Below are 26,164 nucleotides of genomic sequence, written 5' to 3' on the forward strand. Positions count from 1 at the left end.
ACCTAAAGGGTTAATAAACTTCTTGAATGTGGTTTTAAGCACCTTAAGGGGTGCAGTTTTTAGAATGGTCTCACTTTTGGGTATTTTCTATCATATAGACCCCTCAAAGTGGCTTCAAATGTGAAGTGGTCCCTAAAAATAAAATGGTGTTGCAAAAATGAGAAATCGCTGGTCAATTTTTAACCCTTATAACTTCCTAACAAAAAAAAATTTTGGTTCCAAAATTGTGCTGATGTAAAGTAAACATGTGGGAAATGTTATGTATTAAGTTTTTTGTGTGCCGTATCGCTGTGATTTAAGGGCATAAAAATTCAAATTTGGAAAATTGCGAAATTTTCAAAATTTTCGCCAAATTTCCGTTTTTTTCACAAATAAATGCAAGTTATTTGAATGCAATTTTACCACTAACATGAAGTACAATATGTCACGAGAAAACAATGTCAGAATCACCGGGATCCATGAAAGCGTTCCAGAGTTATGACCTCATAAAGGTACAGTGATCAGAATTGTAAAAATTGGCCCGGGAGTTAACGTGCAAACCACCCTTGGTAGTGAAGGGGTTAAGGGATAAGAATTGCAAAATTTTTGCGAAATTTAACATTTTTTACACACAAACTGTGAGGCAGCGACCGGTGTCATATGCAAGGGTCGCTATGTGTCCCCCCAGGATGCGTACAGAGATGTATTGAAGCTGTGAGAGTGCATTGCAGTCACAGGCATAGCTGTAATTGCAATGCAAAATAAAAGTGTTTGTCTTGGATAAGCTATTTGTCCATGGCAGATTTAAGAAAACCTGCTCTGGGCTTTTATTTTTGAAACAGACTACAGGATGGTAGTGTGGCAGCCGAATTTCCTTCCCGCCGAATTTTACATGTGGCCTACAACCACAGGTTGCTTGTAACAGCCCCTGCAGCAGAGGGTTGGGTGTGTCAGTTTGGTTTTGCAAGCGTGCAGAGCAGAAGGCTTTGCAGAGCCCAACCTGTGTGAAGAAACACAGAGCCAAGCAGAGCCAAAAGGCCTGGCACCTCTCAGCGTACCCAGTGATGCAGTCGCCTACGGTTACGGACTATCTTGTTTTCCTGGCTGCGATCCGGGGGATATCGTGTACTGTGTATTTCTGTGCATTGGACATTAAAACACGTTTTGTTTTGAACTTTGCTGGGTCACTGCCTCATCACTGCACAGTGTGGATACCGCTGCACTACAAAACACAAGTCATATCTAACAAATTTTACCACTATCATAAATACAATATGTCACAAAAAACTATCTCAGAATCATTGGGATCCACTGAAGCTTTCCAGAGTTATTACCACATAAAGTAACACTGGTCAAAATTGTAAGATTTGGCCTGGTCATAAAGGTGAAAACAGGCTCAGGGTGAAGGAGATAAGATTAATTATTTTTCATATGAACAGGGACCCTGGAAAAGGCAGAGTCCTTTGTTCATCAGCTTAGTGATAATTCTTGGGGATTAGAATTCTCCTTTTTTTCTACAACTAGAATTCCGTTTCTGGATTTGGAAATCTATAAAGATGAGCGGGGTGCTGTTCATACATTAACATTTTAAAAAAAATGTAAATGTGAACAGCTACCTGGAGTTCTCAAGTGGACATTATCCCAAATGGATTAAAAATATCCCATATGGTCAATACAGACGGATCAGAAAATGAATACAGCAAGGTGAAAGGCAATTTTAGAAAAAAGTTGTTTAATAAAATTAAATGTAGTTTCATATCAACATGCAGTCAGTTTCATAGGAATATCAGGGGGCATTAAGTATTGGACAATTCTGTCTTTTCAGGAAATATAATTAAAAAACCTAACAGTATGACTGTAATCTTCAGCATGCTGGCTGCACGACACAAGCAGTTCACAACAGAATGAACAGTCATAGATACACTATACGGAATGGTATTACGACATGTAGTGTGTCCAAGCATTTCCTCACTGATCACAGGAAAGATTCCAATTATCTGAAACTCACCTTCTTAGAACAGATCACAACACACAAATCCAATAGCTTCCAGAATCTGGTGAACAGGGAGTCATATTGGATATTCCGACTATCACCTGAAGGTCTCAATGAATGTATAGACAACACCGCTCAGTGAGAATTTGCTTGGATAAGATTAAACTGTAGGTTGTAAACTGTACAATTTTTTGCCCTTTATACTCTAATTGTTAGGTACGGACTAATATTTTACTTTGTTTTCATCTGCAAATAATTTTTGAGTGTGTTTTCTGGTGAACCTGGGAATTTTAAATGTTATTAACATTGTATGTACATTTTTAACATGTGAATTAATGAGATTGGAGGCTAGTATAAATGACGGCATGTAGTGCTTAGTCTGTATCGGCCTAATGAAGGATCTGGCCCGGCTCCGTAATGCGTAGTTTAATAAAAATAATTTTAATAAAAGAAAACTCTTCCTACATCTTTGACAGCGCTTTTGGAAGCCCATTTTTTACTCATATTTTCATCCTAATTCTTTCAATCTGGACCTCTTGGTGGAAGTTCACAGGGCACAGCTGCAGACATGAAGGATTAATCATGTTAATCATACACAACTAATCCAGGTGAGTAGTGGTCACTCATCTTAACCTAATATCTGCTGATCCATACAAGGAGCGCTTTTTATTTGTTTTCTACCCTACATGTAGTGTTACGGCCCCCGTTGCTCCCCGCTATACTCACCTGGCCGATCCCGCGCCGCAGCCTGGCTTCTCCCATCAGCCGCGGCATCCTGTGTCCGGTCCGCGGCCTGCGACGTCCCTGCAAGCTTTGCGCATGCGCCGTAGGCCGCGGCCGCGTCCCCCTCTCCCTTTTCTTATGCTCCGGCGGTGCCCTGACCCGGAAGCACCGCTGGACCAATGGGGGCCGCATCCAGGATATTTCAGGTCGCCCTCCTGTAATGGAGGCTCCTGATTGTCGTTATTCGACCGCATGCTAGGCCCCCGTGCCCCTGCTCTGTGCACTGTGCCGTCATCTCTCATTACCTGTGCTTCCTTTGCAGCCCCGCTCCCTCCTGCCTGCCTGTGCCTGATTCCTGCAGTTCCACTCCGGTCCAGCCTGCCTGTGCCTCTATCCTGCATCCTCCACCCTGCCCGTGCCTGATTCCTGCAGTCCTACTCAGGTCCTCCCTGCCTGTGCCTGTATCCTGCTCCATCCTGCTCCCCCCTGCCTGCCCGTGCCTGATTCCTGCCGTCCTACTACGGTCCTCTCTGTCCGTGCCTGGTTCCTGCAGTCCTTCTCCGGTCCCGTCCTCTGCTCCGTCCTGCCTGTCCGTGGTGGATCCCTGTCATTCCACTCCGTTCCTGTGTGTCCCGCTTCCGTCCTCTCGGCTCCCCGTCGTCTGCTGTCCTACTTCAGCCTCTCCACCCGAGCTCCAGTCCATCCGAGCCACCCCTCTTGGTACCGGCTGCAGTGGCATTCGAACCCTTGGGCCTGCTCCTAACGGTCCCTGTATAGGGGTCGGTTCCGCCTGGTCCAGAGGGTCCACTCTTGGAATTCTGCCTTGCCTAGCGGAACGCTAACATGTAGAATGGGTGGGTCTCTGTTACCCTTTATGAAACGGAGGTGCGTTTCTGTTACCCTCCCTCCTTCATGATGGGTAACAGATACCAGCCCCGCTTCCTAAAGGGTATCTGTTACCACTCATGAAGCAGGAGCGGGTCTTTGTTACCCTACAGGAAGCGGGGGCAGATTTTGTTACCATTCATTAAACGGGGAATGGTCTTTGTTACCATTCATGAAGTGGGGGTGGGTCTTTGTTGCCCTACAGGAAGCAAGGGGGAATATTTGTTACCCTACTGGAAGTGGGGGCAGGTCTTTGTTAACCTACAGGAAGCGGGGGCGGAACTTGGTCTCTTTACAGGAAGTGGAGGTGGGACTTTTGTCTGGGAGGGCAGTCTCCTGTCTGTCAAACTGTATACAGGCATAATTGGGAAGCATACAAATAACAGAAATCTGACGGTGCATCAAGAACTAGTGTAAACAAGTATGAAAAAAGGAGTATATAGGGAAAAAGATACTTTATTATACAAAAGTAAATAATATAGACAATAAAAACACAGAGTAAAGTGCACAAGGATAATGCTAAGGGATAACCGAATGCTGTGCACCCGCCAACAGTAAACAGAGAGCGCTTACTTAATAAGATCAATAGTAGTAGTATTTATAACAAAATAATCCAAAAATCATATGAATAAATACAGATAAGTAGAGCTTACAGTATGGGAGGGTTAACAGTACCAGACAGGACCCAGAAAACCCCAACGTACGTTTCGCTTTTTTTTTTTTTATAAATGCTTTCTCAAGGGGATGTATTTCACATTGATATGCCTTAATGCAATTGAGTGCAATCATTTCCTCATTTTGATATGTAAGCTGTTTTTCGGTATGCACCTGTTCAGACTAGTTCTTGATATGCTGTCAGTTTCTGTTATTTGTATGCTAGCTTTCTGACTGAGCACTCTGCCCTTCACCAAGCTGTGGTTTTAATTGCATCCAATCACATTTGGTTCAGACCTTCCTATAAATATAGGCTTTACCAAGTTATTAGCCAGAGGTAAGTTTTACGCTCACACTAGGCAGTTAGGTCAGGGACCTATTCGATGAGATCACCTTGACGTTGGTGAATGGGCTCACATTTTTTTGCCAAATTTGGTGCTAAGCATCTCGTGTTTTTCCTAAATTTCCAAAGCCATTACGCTATTCACACTTCATGTATTTCACATTGACATGCCTTAAAGCAATTGAGTGCAACCATTTTTTAACTTTGATAATTGAGAAGCAGACATTCAGTTCAAGGCAGGCAAATCATAGAACTATGGCAGGAGCAATATATTCTGTGAAGGAGCTCCTATAGTACTGGCAGAATACTGATGAAAAAAGCGTGCATGGCAAGTTCCAGACCATGAAAATGTGGAAAGTTCCAGGACATGTTAGACTGGTATGTGCACCCAAAGCAGTATTCTCTTACTGTGAGGAATGAGGCCAGGCGAACCATGCTCTTCTACAGGTTTGTGTGATATGACAGGTAGTCTTTTAGAGTTGCGCTAATCTCAGACAAGATTACTAGGTCTGTATTGGACCACAGCCATGTGGTATTTGTATCTATTGGAACGTCTGCACATCCTCCCTTCTCATCCTCCTTGGCACTTGGAGGCACCTTTCCACCTTATACAGCCAGTATTTAGCATTGCGCTGTCCAACGCACAGGATGTTCTGCCAAGTCTAGTGTTCTGCTCACTCGTGGGTATATAGCCATCAGTTTCTGGCCCATCGTGTATGACTATTTGCCCATGCAAACTACTCGTTGTGAGGATAACCCTGGCTCTAAGTCTATGGCTGGCCAGAGTCCAATCTGATCAAGAAGGGCAGACTTAACAGTCACAACCAGGTCAAGATCATATATCCCTGATGACTTCTTACAAGTGGCACATGGTAGGAGCCCTTATTATCAGGATTTTACAGAAATCTCTGTCCATACAGGCAACATAAAACACATAAGACTTGTAATGCTACAGAACTTTTCAGACACTAACTAGAAATTTAATAGCCACCTTACCTGATGTGGTCCAACCAGCGAGTTCCCTCCAGATTTGACAGCCATTTCTCATGCGGCACTGGTGTAGCGGTATCTGGAAGAAGCATTTTACAATGACTTTGGTGCCTACTAGAAATGATAAAAAAAAAGATTTGCGGAACTAATTTCTTGTCCTCCTGCAGTGGGTTGTCATTTCTGTGGTTGGCATCTCCTGATCACCTCTGGCCTCTGCTCCGCAAAGCAACACTGGTTCCCACCAACATAAGTGAAGTCTCACTGCAACAGAGGACTGGACCAGAGGTTGGAAGTGGCCTCTGCAAATCTTTTTGCTCATCTGTAAAAAGTATTTAATGCCTCTCCCTTCAAATTATTGTACCCTTGGTTATTAGTGCCAGCAATGGCCCATAATTTGCCTGGAAGATCTAGTCCCATATGAAGCTTTTTTATATCTTTTGGTCCATAGGGGACAGTATGAAGCCTCAGAATGCCTAAAGGTGGAAAAAATATGATGGAAACATTTGCACAATATCCGTGGTTTGACACCAATCTTTGCCATTAATGGATTGTGAAAAAATGGTTGCTCTGTTCCAAAAACAACACCACGTCTGTCCATGGATTGAATTTGGCATTTTGGCTTAACCTAAAGGAAGGCGCGGAAGCCATGCTATCAATATGGGGGAAGGAAAGTGATAACTACTGCCGAGTCCATTGCCTTGTCAAAAACGTGGTTGTCCATTCTCCTGGTATCTTGCAGCTTTACCTTCCATATCAGGAGGTGAGTGACGGCACTGGGATTTCATCAACGGCCCAATGCAGAAGTTATAGATGCTGGCTATCCCCTTGGACATGACAACCAGTTTCCTAAGCAGGCCATGCACACAGGTGCTTGTCGCTTGTATCGTTTGTGAAACTTGTGACTCATGGGACTGATAGTGGGCCTACTAATCAGAAGAAGTTTCGTAGGGCTCCTGCCCGTGGCCACAGACTACTGACATGACCTGCAAATCGATTTACACATCCCCATTTACCATGCAACCTGGAAATGTTCGTGTTACCACTGGTAACATTAGTAATGAGAAGGGCAGCTGTCGCCAAGTATCCAGCACATGATGCGGAGCAATATACTTCAGCCATTTCCCGAAATATCCATTATTAATGTGTGTTTAACTCGCAGACAAATTGCAGATTAAGTCATTTTTGAATAAGCCTTTTAATGAACGCTGATCCCTCAGCAACAACCTCTTCTGTTTCGACCACCTCTGGAGCAATTAAAATGCAATAACTTTTCCCTGACCGATCAATACAGGCTGAAAAGGAAACTTTATTAGACGATGTTCTCCTCTTACTGTTTTGTTACAGAAAGATTTCTCGTTAGCCCGGCATTGCACTATGACGTTCACGTAAGCTGGGCCACAGATAAAAAGCATATGTGTCATGACTCTGAACGGGATGGTTTTGTCCCCGTCCTGGTCAGGTCAGAGTTAATGCTAGTCCACCTCTCTCTGGTTCTGGGGCGGCTATTTAATGCTGGTTGTTCCTGGGTCTGGTGTCGGTGATACTTCCGTGTACTTGATTAGTGTTAGCTGACCCAGGTTACTTATCTGTAATCGCTGTGCCTCTGTGCGTGTGAGCTTTGTTGTGTATGACCCGGTTTGTCCCCTAACCTCTGCATCTGTTTTCTGCTCAGTACTGCTCTGTCCTTCCTGATTCTCTGACCCCTTGGCTCATCTCGGTTTACTTTTCTGTCTTACCCCTGGTACCTTGCTCTTGTCTGGCTTCTGACCCTCGGCTCCCCACTGACTACGTTAACGTTCTGTGCCCTGTGCTCTCAGCTGCTTTGCCGACCTCTGCGATCAAGTGACTGCTTAGTTTCAGGTCCTGTGTGCACTGCGTGCCTAAGGCCTCTTTCACACTTCAGTCTTTTGACGTCAGTCGAAATCCGCCCTTTTTAGAAAAAAACGGATTTTTTTTTTTTTTAGCGGAATCCGTTTTTTTCTCATTGACTTGCATCATTTGACAGATCCGTCGGAATTTCAGCGTCCGTTGTCTGGATACAACGGACAAAGTAACGTTTTTTGTCTGCGTTGAAAAGACTGCTGGTGACGGATCTGTCGCCGTCCGTCACCTGCTATAATGGACGCCTATGGGCGGCAGGTCCCTCACTGACGGAATCCAGTGACGGATTCAGTTTTTTGAAACTGAGCATGTCCAGAAAAATTTCCATTCATTTAATTTAACCCCAAAAGCATTTCTGGCACAGAAATCTCTCTCTCTGTTTTTTGCCTATCTGCAACGGATACGTTTTTTCACACTTTGACGGATTGGAACTGACGTCAAAAGACTGAAGTGTGAAAGAGGCCTTAGTCCTTACACTCCCAGTCCCTGTGCTCGGTCCCGTGCCCCCTGGTATCGCCCCCCCTAGGCTTTCTTCAATGACACTAATCAGCGTCTTTACCATATGGACGCCTTCTGAGACGCTTATTTTTAAAATAATTTTTAGACCAAATTATACGCATTTAAGTAAAAAAAATTGCTTCGCTGGTGGATTTGCAAATACAAAGCTTAACGTAGGGCGAGGATCTTACCGCTACAACACAAGGCATGGAGCTTGAGGAAGGAGAGCTGGATGTCGGCTACAGACGGCAGCTCCTCACTGGTGTCGATAATCACGCACTGCGAATGGCTGCCAAATAACAAGGATCTTATCGTCCTGGAAGAACCAAATCAATAATTAGTGACCAGTCAGTGGATTAACTCTTGTACAAAGCCCCGAATTCTGTTACAAAGATGAATAAAGCCCCGCTGTATTCAGAAAGAAGAATAAAGCCCGGTGTATTCAAACTGCCAACCCGCCACGTTGTGGCTTCACGTATAAAATGACACAGAGGAAAACGGAGACAATGAGAAGTTAACAAAGACCAGGAGATGCGGAGAGTCAAAGAAATCTCTGGACAGGAGGTCATGTAACCGGAGAATGACAGCATACAGGGAGGATCGCCTTGCAGGAGACTCATTGAGTAAAGTGTGATGTGCTCTCTAGTGATCAGTCATAAAGTAATTATCCCTATAACGAGGGAAGGCCAAAAGTGTGGATATAGGGACACCATTATGTATTAAATCATCTGTGCTCAGGGCGTAGGGTGCATAAGTAAGAGACGTGGTATCGTAGCAATTTTCAAAAGGTCCTTTCTTCCAGAGCTGCACTCACTGTTCTGCTGGTGGAGTCAGTAGTCTTTCCCACCCGCAGTACCAATTATCACCAGTAGCTGCACATTATTTCCAATGCAACAGCGCCCCCTCAAAAGACCATAATTTGCTCGTTATAATACTTTAACTTTTTATAATGATTTTTTTCTATCAGAAAATTCACGGAATATTTTATCTCTTTCATAAAATATTGAATATGAGACCAGCTATGTATACGACACCAAAAATGAGCATGTAGGCCTCTTTTCTACTTGCCTCAAGTCATCTTTATTAGGGTCCGTGTTGGTCTGAATCCCAGCTGATCTCAGTAGATCACTTCCTCCGGGGTGGTGCCATGACCACCTCTACGACACAAGATCGCACCATCATGTTAGACCTGCTGTGGGAGAATCACTTATTACTGTATATTAGGGCTCAGCCCATACTCACAGGGATGCGTCTCTGCTGAAAGTGTGCAAATGTTTTCTTCAAGTCATTGTCCAGCAGCTTGGAAGGGACCACAAAAAATTTGGAAAGGCTGAAAAAGTACAAAAAAGGGGGAGGACATTAAGACCCAATTGCAAAACGATGGCACATTCCTGCATCAGACAAGGTCCTATGGGCCTAATCTGGGGATGTACAATCTAAAGGCGGACATACACCTCAAAATACCAACATTTACAACATAAAATTGTGAGTCCCACCCAGGAACGCCCCCAAAATGTGGGAAGAAAGGACTGAGCATATCGTAATTCGATATGTACAATCTTTTTTTTTTTCTTTTATTTATCCTAACACCTTATCTTGGGGATGATGGATAGATAGATTGTACTGCCAATATTGTGGTTATTAGCTGACTTGCATCTATTCTATCTGGGCACCTTAGAGGAGATGTTGTGGATCTGAAAAAAAAAGTTGTCTAAGGGTACCGTTACACCTAGCGACTCACCAGCGATCCCGACCAGCGATATGACGCGGTCAGGATCGCTGGTGAATAGCTGGGTGGTCGCTAGTGAGCTGCCACTCAGGCAGATCTCACCAGCGACATCGCAGGGGACAGGGATCGCTACTTACCTGTCAGACGCGGCGATCCTGCGTCCTCACGCCCGGCTCCACGCGTCACTCGTCGTCACAGCAGGAAGCGCCGCAGGAAGTGGACGACGAGGAATGGTCCAGCAGCTTCTCGCGCGATCAGCGATAACCAGTGGGGGAGCCGGTCGGAGGTAAGTATCACATGCAGCGATATCGCTAGTAATATCGCTGTAACGTCACAAAATCGGTGACTTTACAGCGATATTGCTAGCGATATCGCAGTGTGTAACGGGGGCTTTAGAACAGACAATGTAATAAAAATAATAAAATACACTGCACTCCTTTGAACGATTCACGGCTCTCAAGTGATACCTCCTGGTCTTCCATCGGCCGTATGATCATGTGAATGCTGCAGCTGATCACTGGTGATATTAACTTACATGGCACGAGACGGGAGGCACAGTGACTGGTTCACATGGATATATGGTATGCGATGACTAAAGCTGGTAATCTAAGCCCTGGCAGTGAGCACAGGAGCGGCATGTGTTATGAATGGGAGGGGTCACCGAACCCTCATCCACGCCACCAGGCCGATCAAGATGGGCCCGGTGAAAAGCACGAATCAATCTCTTGGCATGAATGTCAGAAGCAGAGACCCAAGAATTATCCTCCTGGCCATAACCTTTCCAATGGACCAAGTACTGAAGTCTCCATCTAGCCAGACGAGAATCCAATATCTTCTCTAGACCATACTACCTCATACTCCAAATTACCCTTAACCAGTACAGGGTCAGGGTCAGTACAGGGTCAGGGGGCGCCTCCATGGGAACTACTGGCTCCACAAACCTTTTCAACAAAGATTTATGAAAAACGTTATAAATCTTAAACGTAACTGGAAGAGCCAAACGGAAAGAAACGGGGTTAAGGATTTCCAAAATCTTATAAGGTCCAATAAACCTTGGCTTGAATTTTGGAGATGCAACCTTCATTGGAATATTTTTTGAGGACAACCAAACCATATCACCAACTTTAAACTGGGGACCAATGGTCCTATGCCGGTTGGAAAAACGTTGGGCCTTTTCCTGAGAGTGGGACAACTTATCCACTACTTGGTCCCAAGTCTGCTGCATTCTCTCTACCAGAGAATCCACACTTGGGCAGGCAGAAGCTTCCACCTGCCCTGAAGAAAATCGAGGATGAAACCCAAAGTTACATAAGAAAGGAGACATCAAAGTGGCAGAACTAGCCCTATTGTTTAGCGTGAAATCGGCCAAGGGCAAAAATGAGACCCAATCATCCTGATCAGCAGATATGAAACATCTCAAATAGGACTCCAAAGTCTGGTTCTCTCAGTCTGCCCATTGGTCTGAGGATGAAATGCAGAGGAGAAAGACAACTGAATTCCCAGTTTTGGAACAAAAAGCTCTCCAAAATCTGGAAACAAACGACTCCTCTGTCCGATACAACTTTCTCAGGAATCCCGTGCAAACGAACCACTTGTTGTAAAAACAAGGGCACCAACTCAGAAGAAGATGGCAACTTTGGGAGTGGTACAAGATGGACCATCCTAGAAAATCTATCACAGATCACCCAAATAACAGTCATTCTCTAAGAGATAGGGAGATCAGAAATAAAATCCATTGAGATATAGGTCCATGGCCTCCTGGGCACCAGCAGGGGCATCAACAAACCACTTGCACGAGAACAGGGCTTGGACCGAGAACAAGTCCCACAGGACTGCACAAAATTCCTGACATCACAAGATAAGGCAGGCCACCAAGAAGACCGACTCACCAAATCTCTGGTACCAAAGATACCTGGATGACCAGCCAACACGGAGCAATGAATTTCAGACATTACTCTTCTCCTCCACTGGTCAGGGACAATTTCCGCATAGGGCATCGTTCAGGTTTATCCTCCTGAAATTCCTCCAGGGCATGTCTCAAATCGGGAGAGATGGCGGAAAGAACTACACCCTCATTTAAAATGGTAGTAGGCTCGGTCACATCAAGAGAATCCGCAAAGAAACTCCTAGAAAGGGCATCCGCCTTAACATTCTTAGTGCCCGGAAGAAAGGAGACCAAAAAATTAAAACGTGTGAAAAACAAGGCCCACCTAGCCTGTCTAGGATTCAAGCACTTGGCTGATTCAAGATAAATCAAATTCTTGTGATCGGTGAGAACCACAACTTGATGTCTAGCTCCCTCCAACCAATGTCTCCACTCTTCAAATGCCCACTTCATGGCCAACAATTCCCGATTCCCCACGTCATAGTTACCTTCAGATGGAGAAGATTTTCGAGAAAAGAAGGCACAGGGATTCATCTTAGAGGTTACCGGATCTCTTTGAGACAAAACGGCTCCTGCACCAATCTCAGAAGCATCTATCTCCACCTGAAATGGGAGTGAAACATCAGGTTGCCGTAGAACCGGTGCAGAAGTGAATCTCTGCTTAAGCTCCTGAAGTGCCGTGACTGCCCCTGGAGACCAATTCACCACATCAGCGCCTTTTTTGGTTAAATCCGTCAGAGGTTTAACAATACCAGAAAAATTACTTATAAATTTAAGGTAGAAATTAGCAAAACCCAAAAACTTCTGAAGAGCCTTCAGAGAAGTGGGCTGAACCCAATCATAAATGGCCTGTACCTTGGCCGGGTCCATTTCAATAGCAGACAGGGACAAAACAAATCCCAAAAACGAAATCCTCTGTACACCAAAAAGACATTTCGATCCCTTATCATACAGAGTATTTTCCCTCAAAATCTGGAACACAGTCCGGACATTTTCCACATGAGGATCCCAATCACTGGAAAAAATCAAAATATCATCCAGATAAATGATCAAAAACTTATCCACAAGGTCCCGGAAAATATCGTTCATAAAAGATTGGAAGACGGAAGGGGCACTAGTGAGCCCAAAAGGCATCACCAGGTACTCAAAATGTCCCTCCGGAGTATTAAACGCCGTCTTCCATTCATCCCCGTGCTTGATGTGAATAAGATTATACGCCCCCCTGAGGTCAAGTTTGGTAAACCAACAAGCACTTTTAACTCTGGAAAATAAATCAGAAATCAGGGGTAACGGGTACTGATATTTAACAGTGATTTTGTTAAGGGAACGATAGTCAATACATGGCCTTAATGAGCCATCTTTTTTGGCCACAAAAAAAAACAGCACCCAAAGGCGAAGAAGATGGTCTGATATGACCCTTCTCCAATGATTCCTTGATATAAGATCGCATAGCATCATGTTCAGGTACTGATAAGTTGAAAGGCCGACTGTTATGAGTTCATTTTCTCCTTCACCTCTGATGTCTGATGAACTCCCTCTGCTGGTGAAAGGAGGTAGTGAAATTGATCTGGATGGGAAGAACCTGTCATCTGAACAGGTGGAGTGTGATTGGACATCCGGAATTTCTGAGTGGATATAAGGCAGCCGACGCCCTGCAGGGTTGCTGGTGATCCTTTCTGCTCTGAGCTCTGGCATCCAGTTTAGTTCCTGTCTACTAAAAGCTAAGTTTTTGCTCTGTTATTTTTCCATGAGATTTTGTCTGTTTACTTAGTGTTTGTGTTCAGCCTGCCCTGGTTGGGACGGGCTGAATTCCATTTTTGTCTCTGATCAGTTGATCTCTTTGCTCTGTCTTCAGAATATACCTGAGTGCTGATATAGTAATTTTGAAGTCTAGTGACTTCAGGGCCTTTTCTATCAGACGTGTTGGATATTATTTTTGGCAGGGTTTTTTGCGTGATTGCAGCCAGCATCTTTTCTGTCCTTTCCTATCTAGTTAGTTGGGCCCCATCATTTGCTCAGCCTGTCTTTCTGTCTGTGTTTGTGTTTTCATCTGTTTTTCACCGACATTACATATTACATGTTGGGGGCTGTCTATTGCTTTGGGGTCTGCTCTGGGGCAGTTTAGATTTCTCCTTTCTTTCTTCAGGCTTATTTAGCTCTCCGGCTGTGACGAGGGGTCTAGGGCACCGTAGGAACCCCCCACGGCTACTGTTAGTTGTGGTGAATAGGATCAGGGGTCTGCAATCCGCTAGCTACCAACCTCTCTGGTTTTCTGGACTTAGCTTGTGTTTTTGTTTTTTCCTCCTCCCATGATTCATTCATAACAGCCGACCCTTGGGAAATTTACAACCGGGCATTAACTCAATTGCGCAGTCATAAATCCTATGAGGAGACGAAGACGCGGACTTACTCTCACTAAATACATCAGAAAAATCAGCCAAATAGTCAGGAACATCTTTAGACTGGGGAGAGGTGGAGAAAACACGAGTGTCACTAAGAACACATTGACAACCCCAACTCGCCACAGACACAGATTTCCAATCCAAAACAGGATTATGGGTTTGCAACCAAGGAAAACCCAGTACAATAATATCATGCAAATTGTGCAACACTACAGATTTACAATTCTCTTGATGGTCCGGGGCGACCCGCATTATCACCTGGGTCCAAAACTGGGGTCTATTCTCCGCCAATGGGGTAGCCTCAATCCCCCTCAAGGGAATAGGGGTCCGCAGGTGCACCATGGGGAAACCACAACGTTTGGCAAAGTCAAAATCCATCAGATTCAAAGCTGTTCCTGAATCAACAAAGGCCTTAGCAGAAAATGTAGACAAGGAGCAGATCAAGGTAACAGCCAACAGGAACTTAGGCTGTACCTCGCCAAGGCAAATGAGTGAGCAAAACGTTTTTCTCGTTTAGGGCAGACAGAAATAACATGAGAGGCGTCCCCATGAAAGAAGTATAACTTATTACGCTTTCTAAACTCTTGACGTTGCGCCCTAGACAAAACCCTATCACATTGCATGGGTTCAGAAGTTTGTTCAATAGGCAGCACCGCCTCTCGCATACTTTTACGTTACGTAAACGTCGATCAATTTGAATGGCTAATGACATGGAGTCGTTAAGACCAGAGGGGACAGGAAATCCCACCATAACATCTTTTACGGTTTCTGCCAGACCTTTCTGAAAGAGAGCTGCTAGGGCATCATCATCATCCATTTAGTAAGGACCGCCCACTTTCGTAACTTCTGGCAATATAACTCAGCAGCAACCTGACCCTGGTTCAATGCCAATTGTTATGAATGGGTCACCGAGGAGGATGGCAGGAAGAGGCGAAGCCACCAGAAAACCAGAGAGGTTGGTAACTAAGCGGATTGCAGACCCCTGATCCTATCCACACAACTAGCAGTAGCCGTGGAGCGTACCTACGATGCCCTAGATGCCTCGGCACAGCCGGAGAGCTAACTAAGCCTAAAGCAAGAAAGGTGAAATCTAAACTGCCGAGGAGTAGACCCCAAAAGGAATAGATAGCCCCCAAACATATATTGTCGATGCGACTAGATGAAACACAAACGCAGGCAGAAAAATAGACTGAGCAAATGATGGGGCCCAAACTGACTAGATAGGATAGGAAAGAAAAGACACTGTCTGCAATCACGCAAAAACCTTGAAAAATCCAACACGTCTGATGTACAAAAAAAAAACCCCTGAAGTCACACAACTTTGCCCCCACTATATCAGCACTCCGGTATGAACTGGAAGCAAAGCAAAAGAGACAAATATAACAGGGGACTGAACAAACTGACACAGGCTGTAACATATGGAGCGGTGGTCCAGCACAGCCCCCAGAGGAGCAAGCTGAACCCACACAACAAGCAGAGAGAGACAAAACCAGATCAGATGCAAAGGATTAGCAAATGAACCACTTAGCTGAACAATGCAGGATCAGGGCAGGAGACATCAGACCTCAGAACGCACAGGAAAACACCAGCAGGGATTGAAGGAAGTCTGAAGACTTAAATACTCCAATCAGTAACCCCAGATCTCCAATAGTCATCATTATCATCAGGTGGCAGACCTCTGTCAATCTGGCCAGCTCCACTACCTCCAGTATCCACTGGAGGGAGCAGTGGGAGCTTCGGCTCAGAAGTCTGAGCCAGGGAATTCACAACAGCCAATAAGGTTTAATCAGCTTGATCAATAGCATTAGGTTCATCATACAACAACCCCAGGGCTTGAAAAAACGCATCTACATTAGCCAGAATAGGATCTCCAGGTGTCAGAGAAAAAGCCCAATCCTGGGGATCGCCGCGCAGCAGGGAGATGACAATTTTAACCTGCTGCACCGAGCTCCCCGATGAATTAGGTTTCAAAGCAAGAAATAGTTTACAGTTATTCTTAAAATTCAAAAATTTTGACCGATCCCCCGAAAACACATCAGGAGTAGAGATCTTTGGTTCTACAGCAGATGATTGAGCGAGATAGGCAGAATTTCCCCACACTTCAGCAGCAAGCTGCTCAACACGATCAGACAATTGCTTAGTCTCCATTAAGGAAAAAATCCTCCTACGGCTCCAGAAAAAATAGAGGAAAAAATATATAAAAAATTCTGACACTTTTTTTTTTTTTACAATTCTTTCCTTCTTTTGAGTACCCTAGAGTCTACAGTTTTGGGCTGGTGATTCTGTTATGAACGGGTCACCGAGGAGGATGGCAGGAACAGGCTAAGCCACCAGGAAACCAGAGAGGTTGGTAATTCAGCAGATTGCAGACCCCTGATCCTAACAACACAACTAGCAGTAGCCGTGGAGCGTTCCTACGATGCCCTAGACGCCTCAGCACAGCCGGAGAACTAACTAAGCCTAAAGCCAGAAAGGTGAAATCTAAACTGTCCCGGAGCAGATCCCCAAAGGAATAGATAACCCCCAAACATATATTGTTGATGAGACAAGACGAGACACAAACATAGGCAGAAAATAGACTTAGCAAATGATGGGGCCCAAACTGTCTAGATAGGATAGGACAGAAAAGACACTGTCTGCAATCACACAAAAACCCTAAAAAATCCAACACATTTGATATACAAAAAACCGGAGGCCACACGACCTCACCCCCGCTAGATCAGCACTCTGGTGTGAACTGGAAGCAAAGCAAAATATACTAATATAACAGGGAACTAAACAGACTGACACAAGCTGTAACATACTGAGCGGGGCCCAGCGCTGCCCCCAGCAGGGAGTACGCTGAACCCTCGCAACAAAGCAGAAAGCAAAAAAAAAGGCACAACCAGATTAGATGCAAAGGATTATCAAAAGAGTCACTTAACTGAATCATGCAGATCAGGCAGGAGACAGAAGAACTCAAAATGCACAAGAAGGAAATCACCAGCAACCACTAAGAAAGGAAGCATGCTCACTTATATGCTCCCAGCCAGTAATCCCAGATTCCCAATCATCGTCGACAGGTGGCAAACTTCCATCCAACTGGCCAGCTCCACTACTCCCAGTAACCACCAGAGGGCGCTCCGGCTCAGAAGTCCGAGCAAGGGAATTCACAACAGGCAGGTAATTGATCAGGTGAATTTTCTTGTACTTTCTGCCCATTATTTAAAAGTTTCTGGAACCCCCCTGTAAAGACTTAGAATATATCGTCCTATGTTGTGCTAAGTAGTGAGTTCTCACTGTTTTCCTTTGGACACCCTCTAAGTAAAGTATCTGTCCAGTAAATGGCGGTCTATGACTATGTTTGGCTTTTACACCCCAAGCCTTTCTGCCTCTGAACGTGTTCACATAGCTAGATGTCAGCTGAGCCTGGGATAGTAATTTTTATCTATTAGGCCCAGTTCAAATGGGCATATTTCACAGTCTATATATATATATATATATATATATATATATATATATATATATATACTGCAATTCTCTGACTGACCATTTGTTTCCTGACCCGAATTTACAGCGTCATAGACACATATAAGGCTGTAACTTTGGGAGACCCGCTGTGAGTTGGGGAATTGCAGTTTGAGCATGTACCATGAAATACAGTGGCTAGCAAAAGAGTAACATTGACATGACAATAATCAGCATAACTAAACACATGCTAAATAGTTGAAAGTCAAATTTATGTATGAGATAGCCAAGATGCGTTTCTATAAAATGATTGTAGGCTCACGTTTGAAGCAGAATTGAATAGTGAGATATGGCGCCTGAAAGTCAAAAATTCAAAACATTGTTTCCCTTTTTCTTGTTACTGTATGTCTGTATGAACCCGGCCTAACATGGTGTCTAAATCTATTGTGATAGATTGAGATACCATGGCTCCTCTAATGTGTGTGGAGGAGCAAAGATCCTCATGGGTGGAGACAACCGATCTCCATAGTTACTTTTTCATTTGAAAACCCAAAAAAGGGAGAACTGGATCAAGAAGCTCAAAAACAAAATGCCAGGCCTGCCTAGTGTATACATATAAACCAGAAATGACTGTTTAGCCCTGAACCGCTATCTAGAGAACGTTCTTAAAGCTCGGCCTCGTTGTGGTTTGGTAATTAGGGGTTTTGCTTCTGTTAAGTACATTTAGGATGAGACCATTAGAATAACTTGTGCTAGAAAATACTGAAATACTGCCATATTAGATGATGATACGTCCCAGAATGAACGAGCAATAGCCAAAAGTATTCCCAACAAAGTCAGATGACAATGAGGTAACGCATCCCGATAAAGGAAAGGATTGTGGGTAAAAAAAAGTCACTTTATGGATTTGCATTAGGAACTACTGTACTGGGGTTTGGGTACATTCACCTGTCTTAGGCCTTGAAGGTACAAAAATATCACAGCACTGTTGTGAGATATCCTGGGGCTAGGGGCTCCTTCTCTCTCCCTAAAGCTAGGGGCGCTCTAGCTATGCCTACTCCCCAGATAACTTCTGATTATGAAGAAGCCAGGGCCTAGCTGAGCTCCTAAATCAGCCCTTATCTGTCCCCTCCCCCACCCAGGGAAGTGGTGAGTTTAGAATTACACAAACCAAACTAACAAGGGAAGACGTACAGGGATAAATAAAAATGCCAGCATACAAATATGCCCTCACAAACAACACAGTGGAACACCGTGAAGTAAAGGAAGGAAAAACAAATAGGAGAGGATGGGGATATGCATACAGACAAATCACCAAGCAACAGTCTTCTGAACAACACTGCAAACGCCTCTTCAAATAAACACCTCCAACTCCAAAACCAGGCAGTATTAAAACTAATCACTGGCAATACCTGATTGCCAGAGGCCAATATATATATATATATATATATATATATATATATATAGTGCCTTGTGAAAGTATTCGGCCCCCTGGAACTTTTCAACCTTTTCCCACATATCATGCTTCAAACATAAAGATACCAAATGTAAATTTTTGGTGAAGAATCAACAAGTGGGACACAATTGTGAAGTTGAACAAAATTTATGGGTTATTTTAAATTTTTGTGGAAATGCAAAAACTGAAAAGTGGGGCGTGCAATATTATTCGGCCCCTTTACTTTCAGTGCAGCAAACTCACTCTAGAAGTTCATTGTGGATCTCTGAATGATCCAATGTTGTCCTAAATGACTAATGATGATAAATATAATCCACTTGTGTGTAATCAAGTCTCCGTATAAATGCACCTGCTCTGTGATAGTCTCAGGGTTCTGTTTGAAGCACAGAGCATCATGAAGACCAAGGAACACAACAGGCAGGTCCGTGATACTGTTGTGGAGAAGTTTAAAGCCGGATTTGGATACAAAATGATTTCCAAATCTTTAAACATCCCAGGGAGCACTGTACAAGCGATCATACTGAAATGGAAGCAGAATCATACCACTGCAAATCTACCAAGACCCAGCCGTCCCTCTAAACTTTCATCTCAAAAAAGGAGAAGACTGATCAAGAGATGCAACGAAGAGGCCCATGATCACTCTGGATGAACTGCAGAGATCTACAGCTGAGGTGGGACAGTCTGTCTATAGGACAGCAATCAGTCGTACACTGCAAAAATCTGGCCTTTATGGACGAGTGGCAAGAAGAAAGCCATTTCTAAAAGATATCCACAAAAAGTGTTGTTTAAAGTTTTCAACAAGCCACCTGGGAGACACACCAAACATGTGGAAGAAGGTGCTCTGGTCAGATGAAACCAAAATTGAACTTTTTGGCAACAATGCCAAACGATATGTTTGGCGTAAAGGCAACACAGCTCATCACCCTGAACACACCATCCCCACTGTCAAACATGGTGGTGGCAGCATCATGGTTTGGGGCTGCTTTTCTTCAGCAGGGACAGGGAAGATGGTTAAAATTGACGTGAAGATGGATGGAGCCAAATATAGGACCATTCTTGAAAAAAACCTGTTGGGAGTCTGCAAAAGACCTGAGACTGGGACGGAGATTTGTCTTCTAACAAGACAATGATCCCAAACATAAAGCACAATATAAAATGGAATGGTTCGCAAATAAACGTATCCAGGTGTTAGAATGGCCAAGTCAAAGTCCAGACCTGAATCCAATCGAGAATCTGTGGAAAGAGCTGAAAACTGCTGTTCACAAACGATCTCCATCAAACCTCACTGAGCTCGAGCTGTTTGCCAAGGAAGAATGGGCAAGAATTTCAGTCTCTCGATATACAAAACTGATAGAGACTTACCCCAAGCCACTTGCAGCTGTAATTGCAGCAAAAGGTGGCGCAGCAAAGTATTAAGTTAAAGGGGCCGAATAATATTGCACGCCCCACTTTTCAGTTTTTGAATTTCCACAAAAATTTAAAATAACCAATAAATTTCGTTCAACTTCACAATTGTGTCCCACTTGTTGTTGGTTCTTCACCAAAAATTTACATTTGGTATCTTTATGTTTGAAGCATGATATGTGGGAAAAGGCTGAAAAGTTCCAGGGGGCAGAATACTTCTTTAAGGCACTATATATATATATATATATATATATATATATATATATATATAGCAGAGGGGAGTGGCCAACAGTGAACAGCTAAGAGCATCAAAGCAGGAAAGCTCCAGGTGCTCTCAACTGAACAGATTAACCCCTGCACTGCTAGCAAAAACCTGCACTGTTTAATATGACGGTGAAGTGCTTCTAATCAGTGCGGGAGTACGTGAAATCGGACACCGCGGTCTTCTGGTCCCTTTCTTTCGTGGTAAACCCATCACAAAAGAAAGAGAAAAAATACCATTTTGTTCTCCTTACTAAACATTAGTAGGTATTGAAAGCGTCTATTGTTTCTTAGTCAAAGTACCTGGTGCAGGTGTCACAGCGCTCATTTATGGGAGTCACTCTCCAGGCAGTCGCTCCCAACCTCTCAATTTCATTCTCCCAGTCTGCAGCTGACTCAAACAGACATGTAGGATAGTCCATGAGTGTCGTAGTTTCCCTCTTATCTGAGAAAGCCAATACACCTAATCAGTAATTGCTTTAAGGGTATTATGCTATTTGTGTAGCAATTCAGAATTTCATCCTGTATTATACTCCAGACCTGCACTCACTAATCAGCTTGTGGGGTCACTGTGTACATACATTACATTATTGATCCTGTACTGATCCTGAGTTACATCCTGTATTATACTCCAGAGCTGCACTCACTATTCCGCTGGTGCAGTCACTGTGTACATACATTACATTACTGATCCTGTACTGATCCTGAGTTACATCCTGTATTATACTCCAGAGCTGCACTCACTATTCTGCTGGTGGAGTCACTGTGTACATACATTACATTACTGATCCTGAGTTACATCCTGTATCATACTCCAGAGCTGCACTCACTATTCTGCTGGTACAGTCACTGTCTACATACATTACATTATTGATCCTGTACTGATCCTGAGTTACATCCTGTATTATACCCCAGAGCTGCACTCACTATTCTGCTGGTACAGTCACTGTGTACATACATTACATTACTAATCCTGTACTGATCCTGAGTTACATCCTGTATTATACCCCAGAGCTGCACTCACTATTCTGCTGGTGCAGTCACTGTGTACATACATTACATTATTGATCCTGTACTGATCCTGAGTTACATCCTGTATTATACCCCAGAGCTGCACTCACTATTCTGCTGGTGCAGTCACTGTGTACATACATTACTGATCCTGAGTTACATCCAGTATTATACTCCAGAGCTGCACTCACTATTCTGCTGGTGCAGTCACTGTGTACATACATTATTGATCCTGAGTTACATCCTGTATTATACTCCAGAGCTGCACTCACTATTCCGCTGGTGCAGTCACTGTGTACATACATTACATTACTGATCCTGTACTGATCCTGAGTTACATCCTATATTATACTCCAGAGCTGCACTCACTATTCTGCTGGTGGAGTCACTGTCTACATACATTACATTATTGATCCTGTACTGATCCTGAGTTACATCCTGTATTATACCCCAGAGCTGCACGCACTATTCTGCTGGTACAGTCACTGTGTACATACATTACATTACTAATCCTGTACTGATCCTGAGTTACATCCTGTATTATACCCCAGAGCTGCACTCACTATTCTGCTGGTGCAGTCACTGTGTACATACACTACATTATTGATCCTGTACTGATCCTGAGTTACATCCTGTATTATACCCCAGAGCTGCACTCACTATTCTGCTGGTGCAGTCACTGTGTACATACATTACTGATCCTGAGTTACATCCAGTATTATACTCCAGAGCTGCACTCACTATTCTGCTGGTGCAGTCACTGTGTACATACATTACATTACATTACTGATCCTGAGTTACATCCTGTGTTATACCCCAGAGCTGCACTCACTATTCTGCTGGTACAATCACTTTGTACATACATTACATTACTGATCCTGTACTGATCCTGAGTTACATCCTGTATTATACTCCAGAGCTGCACTCACTATTCTGCTGCCGCAGTCACTGTGTACATACTTTACTGATCCTGTACTGATCCTGAGTTCTACATTATTGTTCCTGTACTGATACTAAGTTACATCCTGTATTATCCGCCAGAGGTGCACTCACTATTCTGCTGGCGCAGTCACTGTGTACATACATTACATTATTGATCCTGTACTGATCCTGAGTTACATCCTGTATTATACCCCAGAGCTGCACTCACTATTCTGCTGGTGCAGTCACTGTGTACATACATTACTGATCCTGAGTTACATCCAGTATTATACTCCAGAGCTGCACTCACTATTTTGCTGGTGCAGTCACTGTGTACATACATTACTGATCCTGAGTTACATCCTGTATTATACTCCAGAGCTGCACTCACTATTCCACTGGTGCAGTCACTGTGTACATACATTACATTACTGATCCTGTACTGATCCTGAGTTACATCCTGTATTATACTCCAGAGCTGCACTCACTATTCTGCTGGTGGAGTCACTGTGTACATACTTTACTGATCCTGTACTGATCCTGAGTTCTACATTATTGTTCCTGTAGTGATACTAAGTTACATCCTGTATTATCCGCCAGAGGTGCACTCACTATTCTGCTGGCGCAGTCACTGTGTACATACATTACATTATTGATCCTATACTGATCCTGAGTTACATCCTGTATTATACCCCAGAGCTGCACTCACTATTCTGCTGGTGCAGTCACTGTGTACATACATTACATTACTTATCCTGTACTGATCCTGAGTTACATCAAGTATTATCCGCCAGAACTGCACTCACTATTCTGTTGGTGCAGTCACTGTGTACATACATTACATTACTGCTCCTGAGTTACATCCTGTATTATACCCCAGAGCGGCACTCACTATTTTGCTGGTGCAGTCACTGTGTACATACATTACTGATCCTGTACTGATCCTGAGTTACATCCAGTATTATCCGCCAGAGCTGCACTCACTATTCTGCTGGTACAGTCACTATGTACATACATTACATTACTGCTCCTGAGTTACATCCTGTATTATACCCCAGAGCGGCACTCACTATTTTGCTGGTGCAGTCACTGTGTACATACATTACTGATCCTGTACTGATCCTGAGTTACATCCAGTATTATCCGCCAGAGCATTACTCACTATTCTAATGGTGCAGTCACTGTGTACATACATTACATTATTCCTGTACTGATCCTAAGTTACATCCTGTACTATACTCCAGAGCTGCACTCACTATTCTGCTGGTGCAGTCACTGTGTACATACATTACTGATCCTGTACTGATCCTGAGTTACCTCTTGTATTATACTCCAGAGCTGCACTCACTATTCTGCTGGTGCAGTCACTGTGTACATACATTACATTACTGATCCTGTACTGATCCTGAGTTACATCCTGTGTTATTCCCCAGAGCTGCACTCCCTATTCTGCTGGTGTAGTCACTGTGTACATACATTACATTACTTATCCTGTACTGATCCTGAGTTACATCCTGTATTACACTCCAGAGCTGCACTCACTATTCTGCTGGTGCAGTCACTGTGTATATACATTACATTACTTATCCTGTACTGATCCTGAGTTACATCCTGTATTAAACCCCAGAGCTACACTCACTATTCTGCTTGTGCAGTCACTGTGTACATATATTTACATCACTTATCACGTACTGATCATGGAATACATCCTGTATTATACTCCAGAGCTGCACTCACTATTCTGCTGGTGCAGTCATTGTGTACATACATTACATTACTGATCATGGAATACATCCTGTATTATACTCCAGAGCTGCACTCACTATTCTGCTGGTGCAGTCATTGTGTACATACATTACATTACTGATCCTGAGTTACATCCTGTATTATACTCCAGAGCTGCACTCACTATTCTGCTGGTGCAGTCACTGTGTACATACATTACTGATCCTGTACTGATCCTGAGTTACATCCTGTATTATACCCCAGAGCTGCACTCACTATTCTGCTGGTGCAGTCACTGTGTACAGACATTACATTACTGATCCTGTACTGATCCTGAGTTACATCCTCTATTATACCCCAGAGCTGCACTCACTATTCTGCTGGTGCAGTCACTGTGTACAGACATTACATTACTGATCCTGTACTGATCCCGAGTTACATCCTGTTATACACCAGAGCTGCACTCACTATTCTGCTGGTGCAGTCACTGTGTACATACATTACATTACTGATCCTGAGTTACATCCTGTATTATACTCCAGAGCTGCACTCACTATTCTGCTGGTGCAGTCACTGTTGTACATATATTTACATCACTTATCATGTACTGATCGTGGAATACATCCTGTATTATTCTCCAGAGCTTATTCATCTGGATTCCTGCTTGCTCTGGGCTCAGGAGTCCACTAGGCGGTCCTTTTCATTATTTACAGGACTCCTAAGCCCAGAACAAGCCGAAATTTAGATGACTAAATCTACAAGTTATACTGAATCTTTCCCTGCAAACCTGTATATCAATCTTCTCCGCTCTCTCTCCTCTATAACCTGCTGCTGGCACATAAGACACCAAGATGTATATAAAGGCCAACAATTAAAGGTAGCATCACTCCTCACCTAGGCTTCTTAACATGGCCTCCTGCTGCACCAGTGAGCTGATAACCTGCTGGGTCTTAGCCATAGTATGTGTCATCTAATAGAATTAAAAAGAAAACAGGTCACTACCTGAGATGCCATGTTCTCCATAATACCATGTCATCTAAATTTCAGACAAATCAGGATAGGTTAGATAGAAGGACAGGTAAATGTTTATGTATAATTATTTATGAACAAACACTTGGGTCCTGCAGATTGGGTTGGTTGGTGCCTAATAAAGCGCTGAACACCCAACTACAGAAGCATCAGAAAACTTAACTTGCAATTAAAACATGCCGCTATGCTTGTGTGCCTCATGGCAGAGTGACCGTTATGCTAGTGTACATCATAGAAGTGTGACCACTATGCTCATGTGGCTCACAGAAGTGTGACCGCTATGCTTGTGTCCTCATGGCGGTGTGACCGCTATGCTTGTGTACATCATAGAAGTGTGACCACTATGCTCATGTGGCTCATAGAAGTGTGACCACTATGCTCATGTGGCTCATAGAAGTGTGACCACTATGCTCATGTGGCTCATAGAAGTGTGACCGCTATGCTTGTGTCCTCATGGCAGAGTGACCGCTGTGCTTGTGTCCTCATGGCAGAGTGACCGCTGTGCTTGTGTGCCTCATGGAAGTGTGACCACTGTGCTTGTGTGCCTCATGGCAGAGTGACCGCTGTGCTTGTGTGCCTCATGGCAGAGTGACCGCTGTGCTTGTGTCCGCATGGCAGAGTGACCGCTGTGCTTGTGTGCCTCATGGCAGAGTGACCGCTGTGCTTGTGTGCCTCATGGCAGAGTGACCACTGTGCTTGTGTGCCTCATGGAAGTGTGACCACTGTGCTTGTGTGCCTCATGGAAGTGTGACCACTGTGCTTGTGTGCCTCATGGAAGTGTGACCACTGTGCTTGTGTGCCTCATGGCAGAGTGACCGCTGTGCTTGTGTCCGCATGGCAGAGTGACCGCTGAGCTTGTGTGCCTCATGGAAGTGTGACCACTGTGCTTGTGTGCCTCATGGCAGAGTGACCGCTGTGCTTGTGTGCCTCATGGCAGAGTGACCGCTG

At 44.0% G+C, this 26,164-nt stretch overlaps 1 protein-coding gene across 2 annotated transcripts in view; it reads right to left on the reverse strand.

Annotated features, from left to right (window-relative positions):
• The window catches only part of MTMR11 (myotubularin related protein 11), a 68,175-nt gene that overhangs the window by 15,479 nt on the left and 26,532 nt on the right, over positions 1–26,164 (reverse strand). For both annotated transcript variants that reach the window (XM_073567052.1, XM_073567051.1), the window contains exons 6-11: positions 25,082–25,157; positions 20,834–20,975; positions 9,189–9,276; positions 9,015–9,103; positions 8,138–8,262; positions 5,574–5,646 (exon numbers count right to left, since the gene is read on the reverse strand). In XM_073567052.1, the coding sequence (XP_073423153.1) occupies positions 5,574–5,646; positions 8,138–8,262; positions 9,015–9,103; positions 9,189–9,276; positions 20,834–20,975; positions 25,082–25,157 (593 nt within the window). The remainder of the gene's footprint in view (positions 1–5,573; positions 5,647–8,137; positions 8,263–9,014; positions 9,104–9,188; positions 9,277–20,833; positions 20,976–25,081; positions 25,158–26,164) is intronic.

The sequence above is a fragment of the Dendrobates tinctorius genome, unplaced genomic scaffold, assembly GCF_039654945.1.
Source record: "Dendrobates tinctorius isolate UK_male_01 unplaced genomic scaffold, ASM3965494v1 ptg000019l, whole genome shotgun sequence".
In the NCBI taxonomy this organism is placed as follows: Eukaryota; Metazoa; Chordata; class Amphibia; order Anura; family Dendrobatidae; genus Dendrobates; species Dendrobates tinctorius.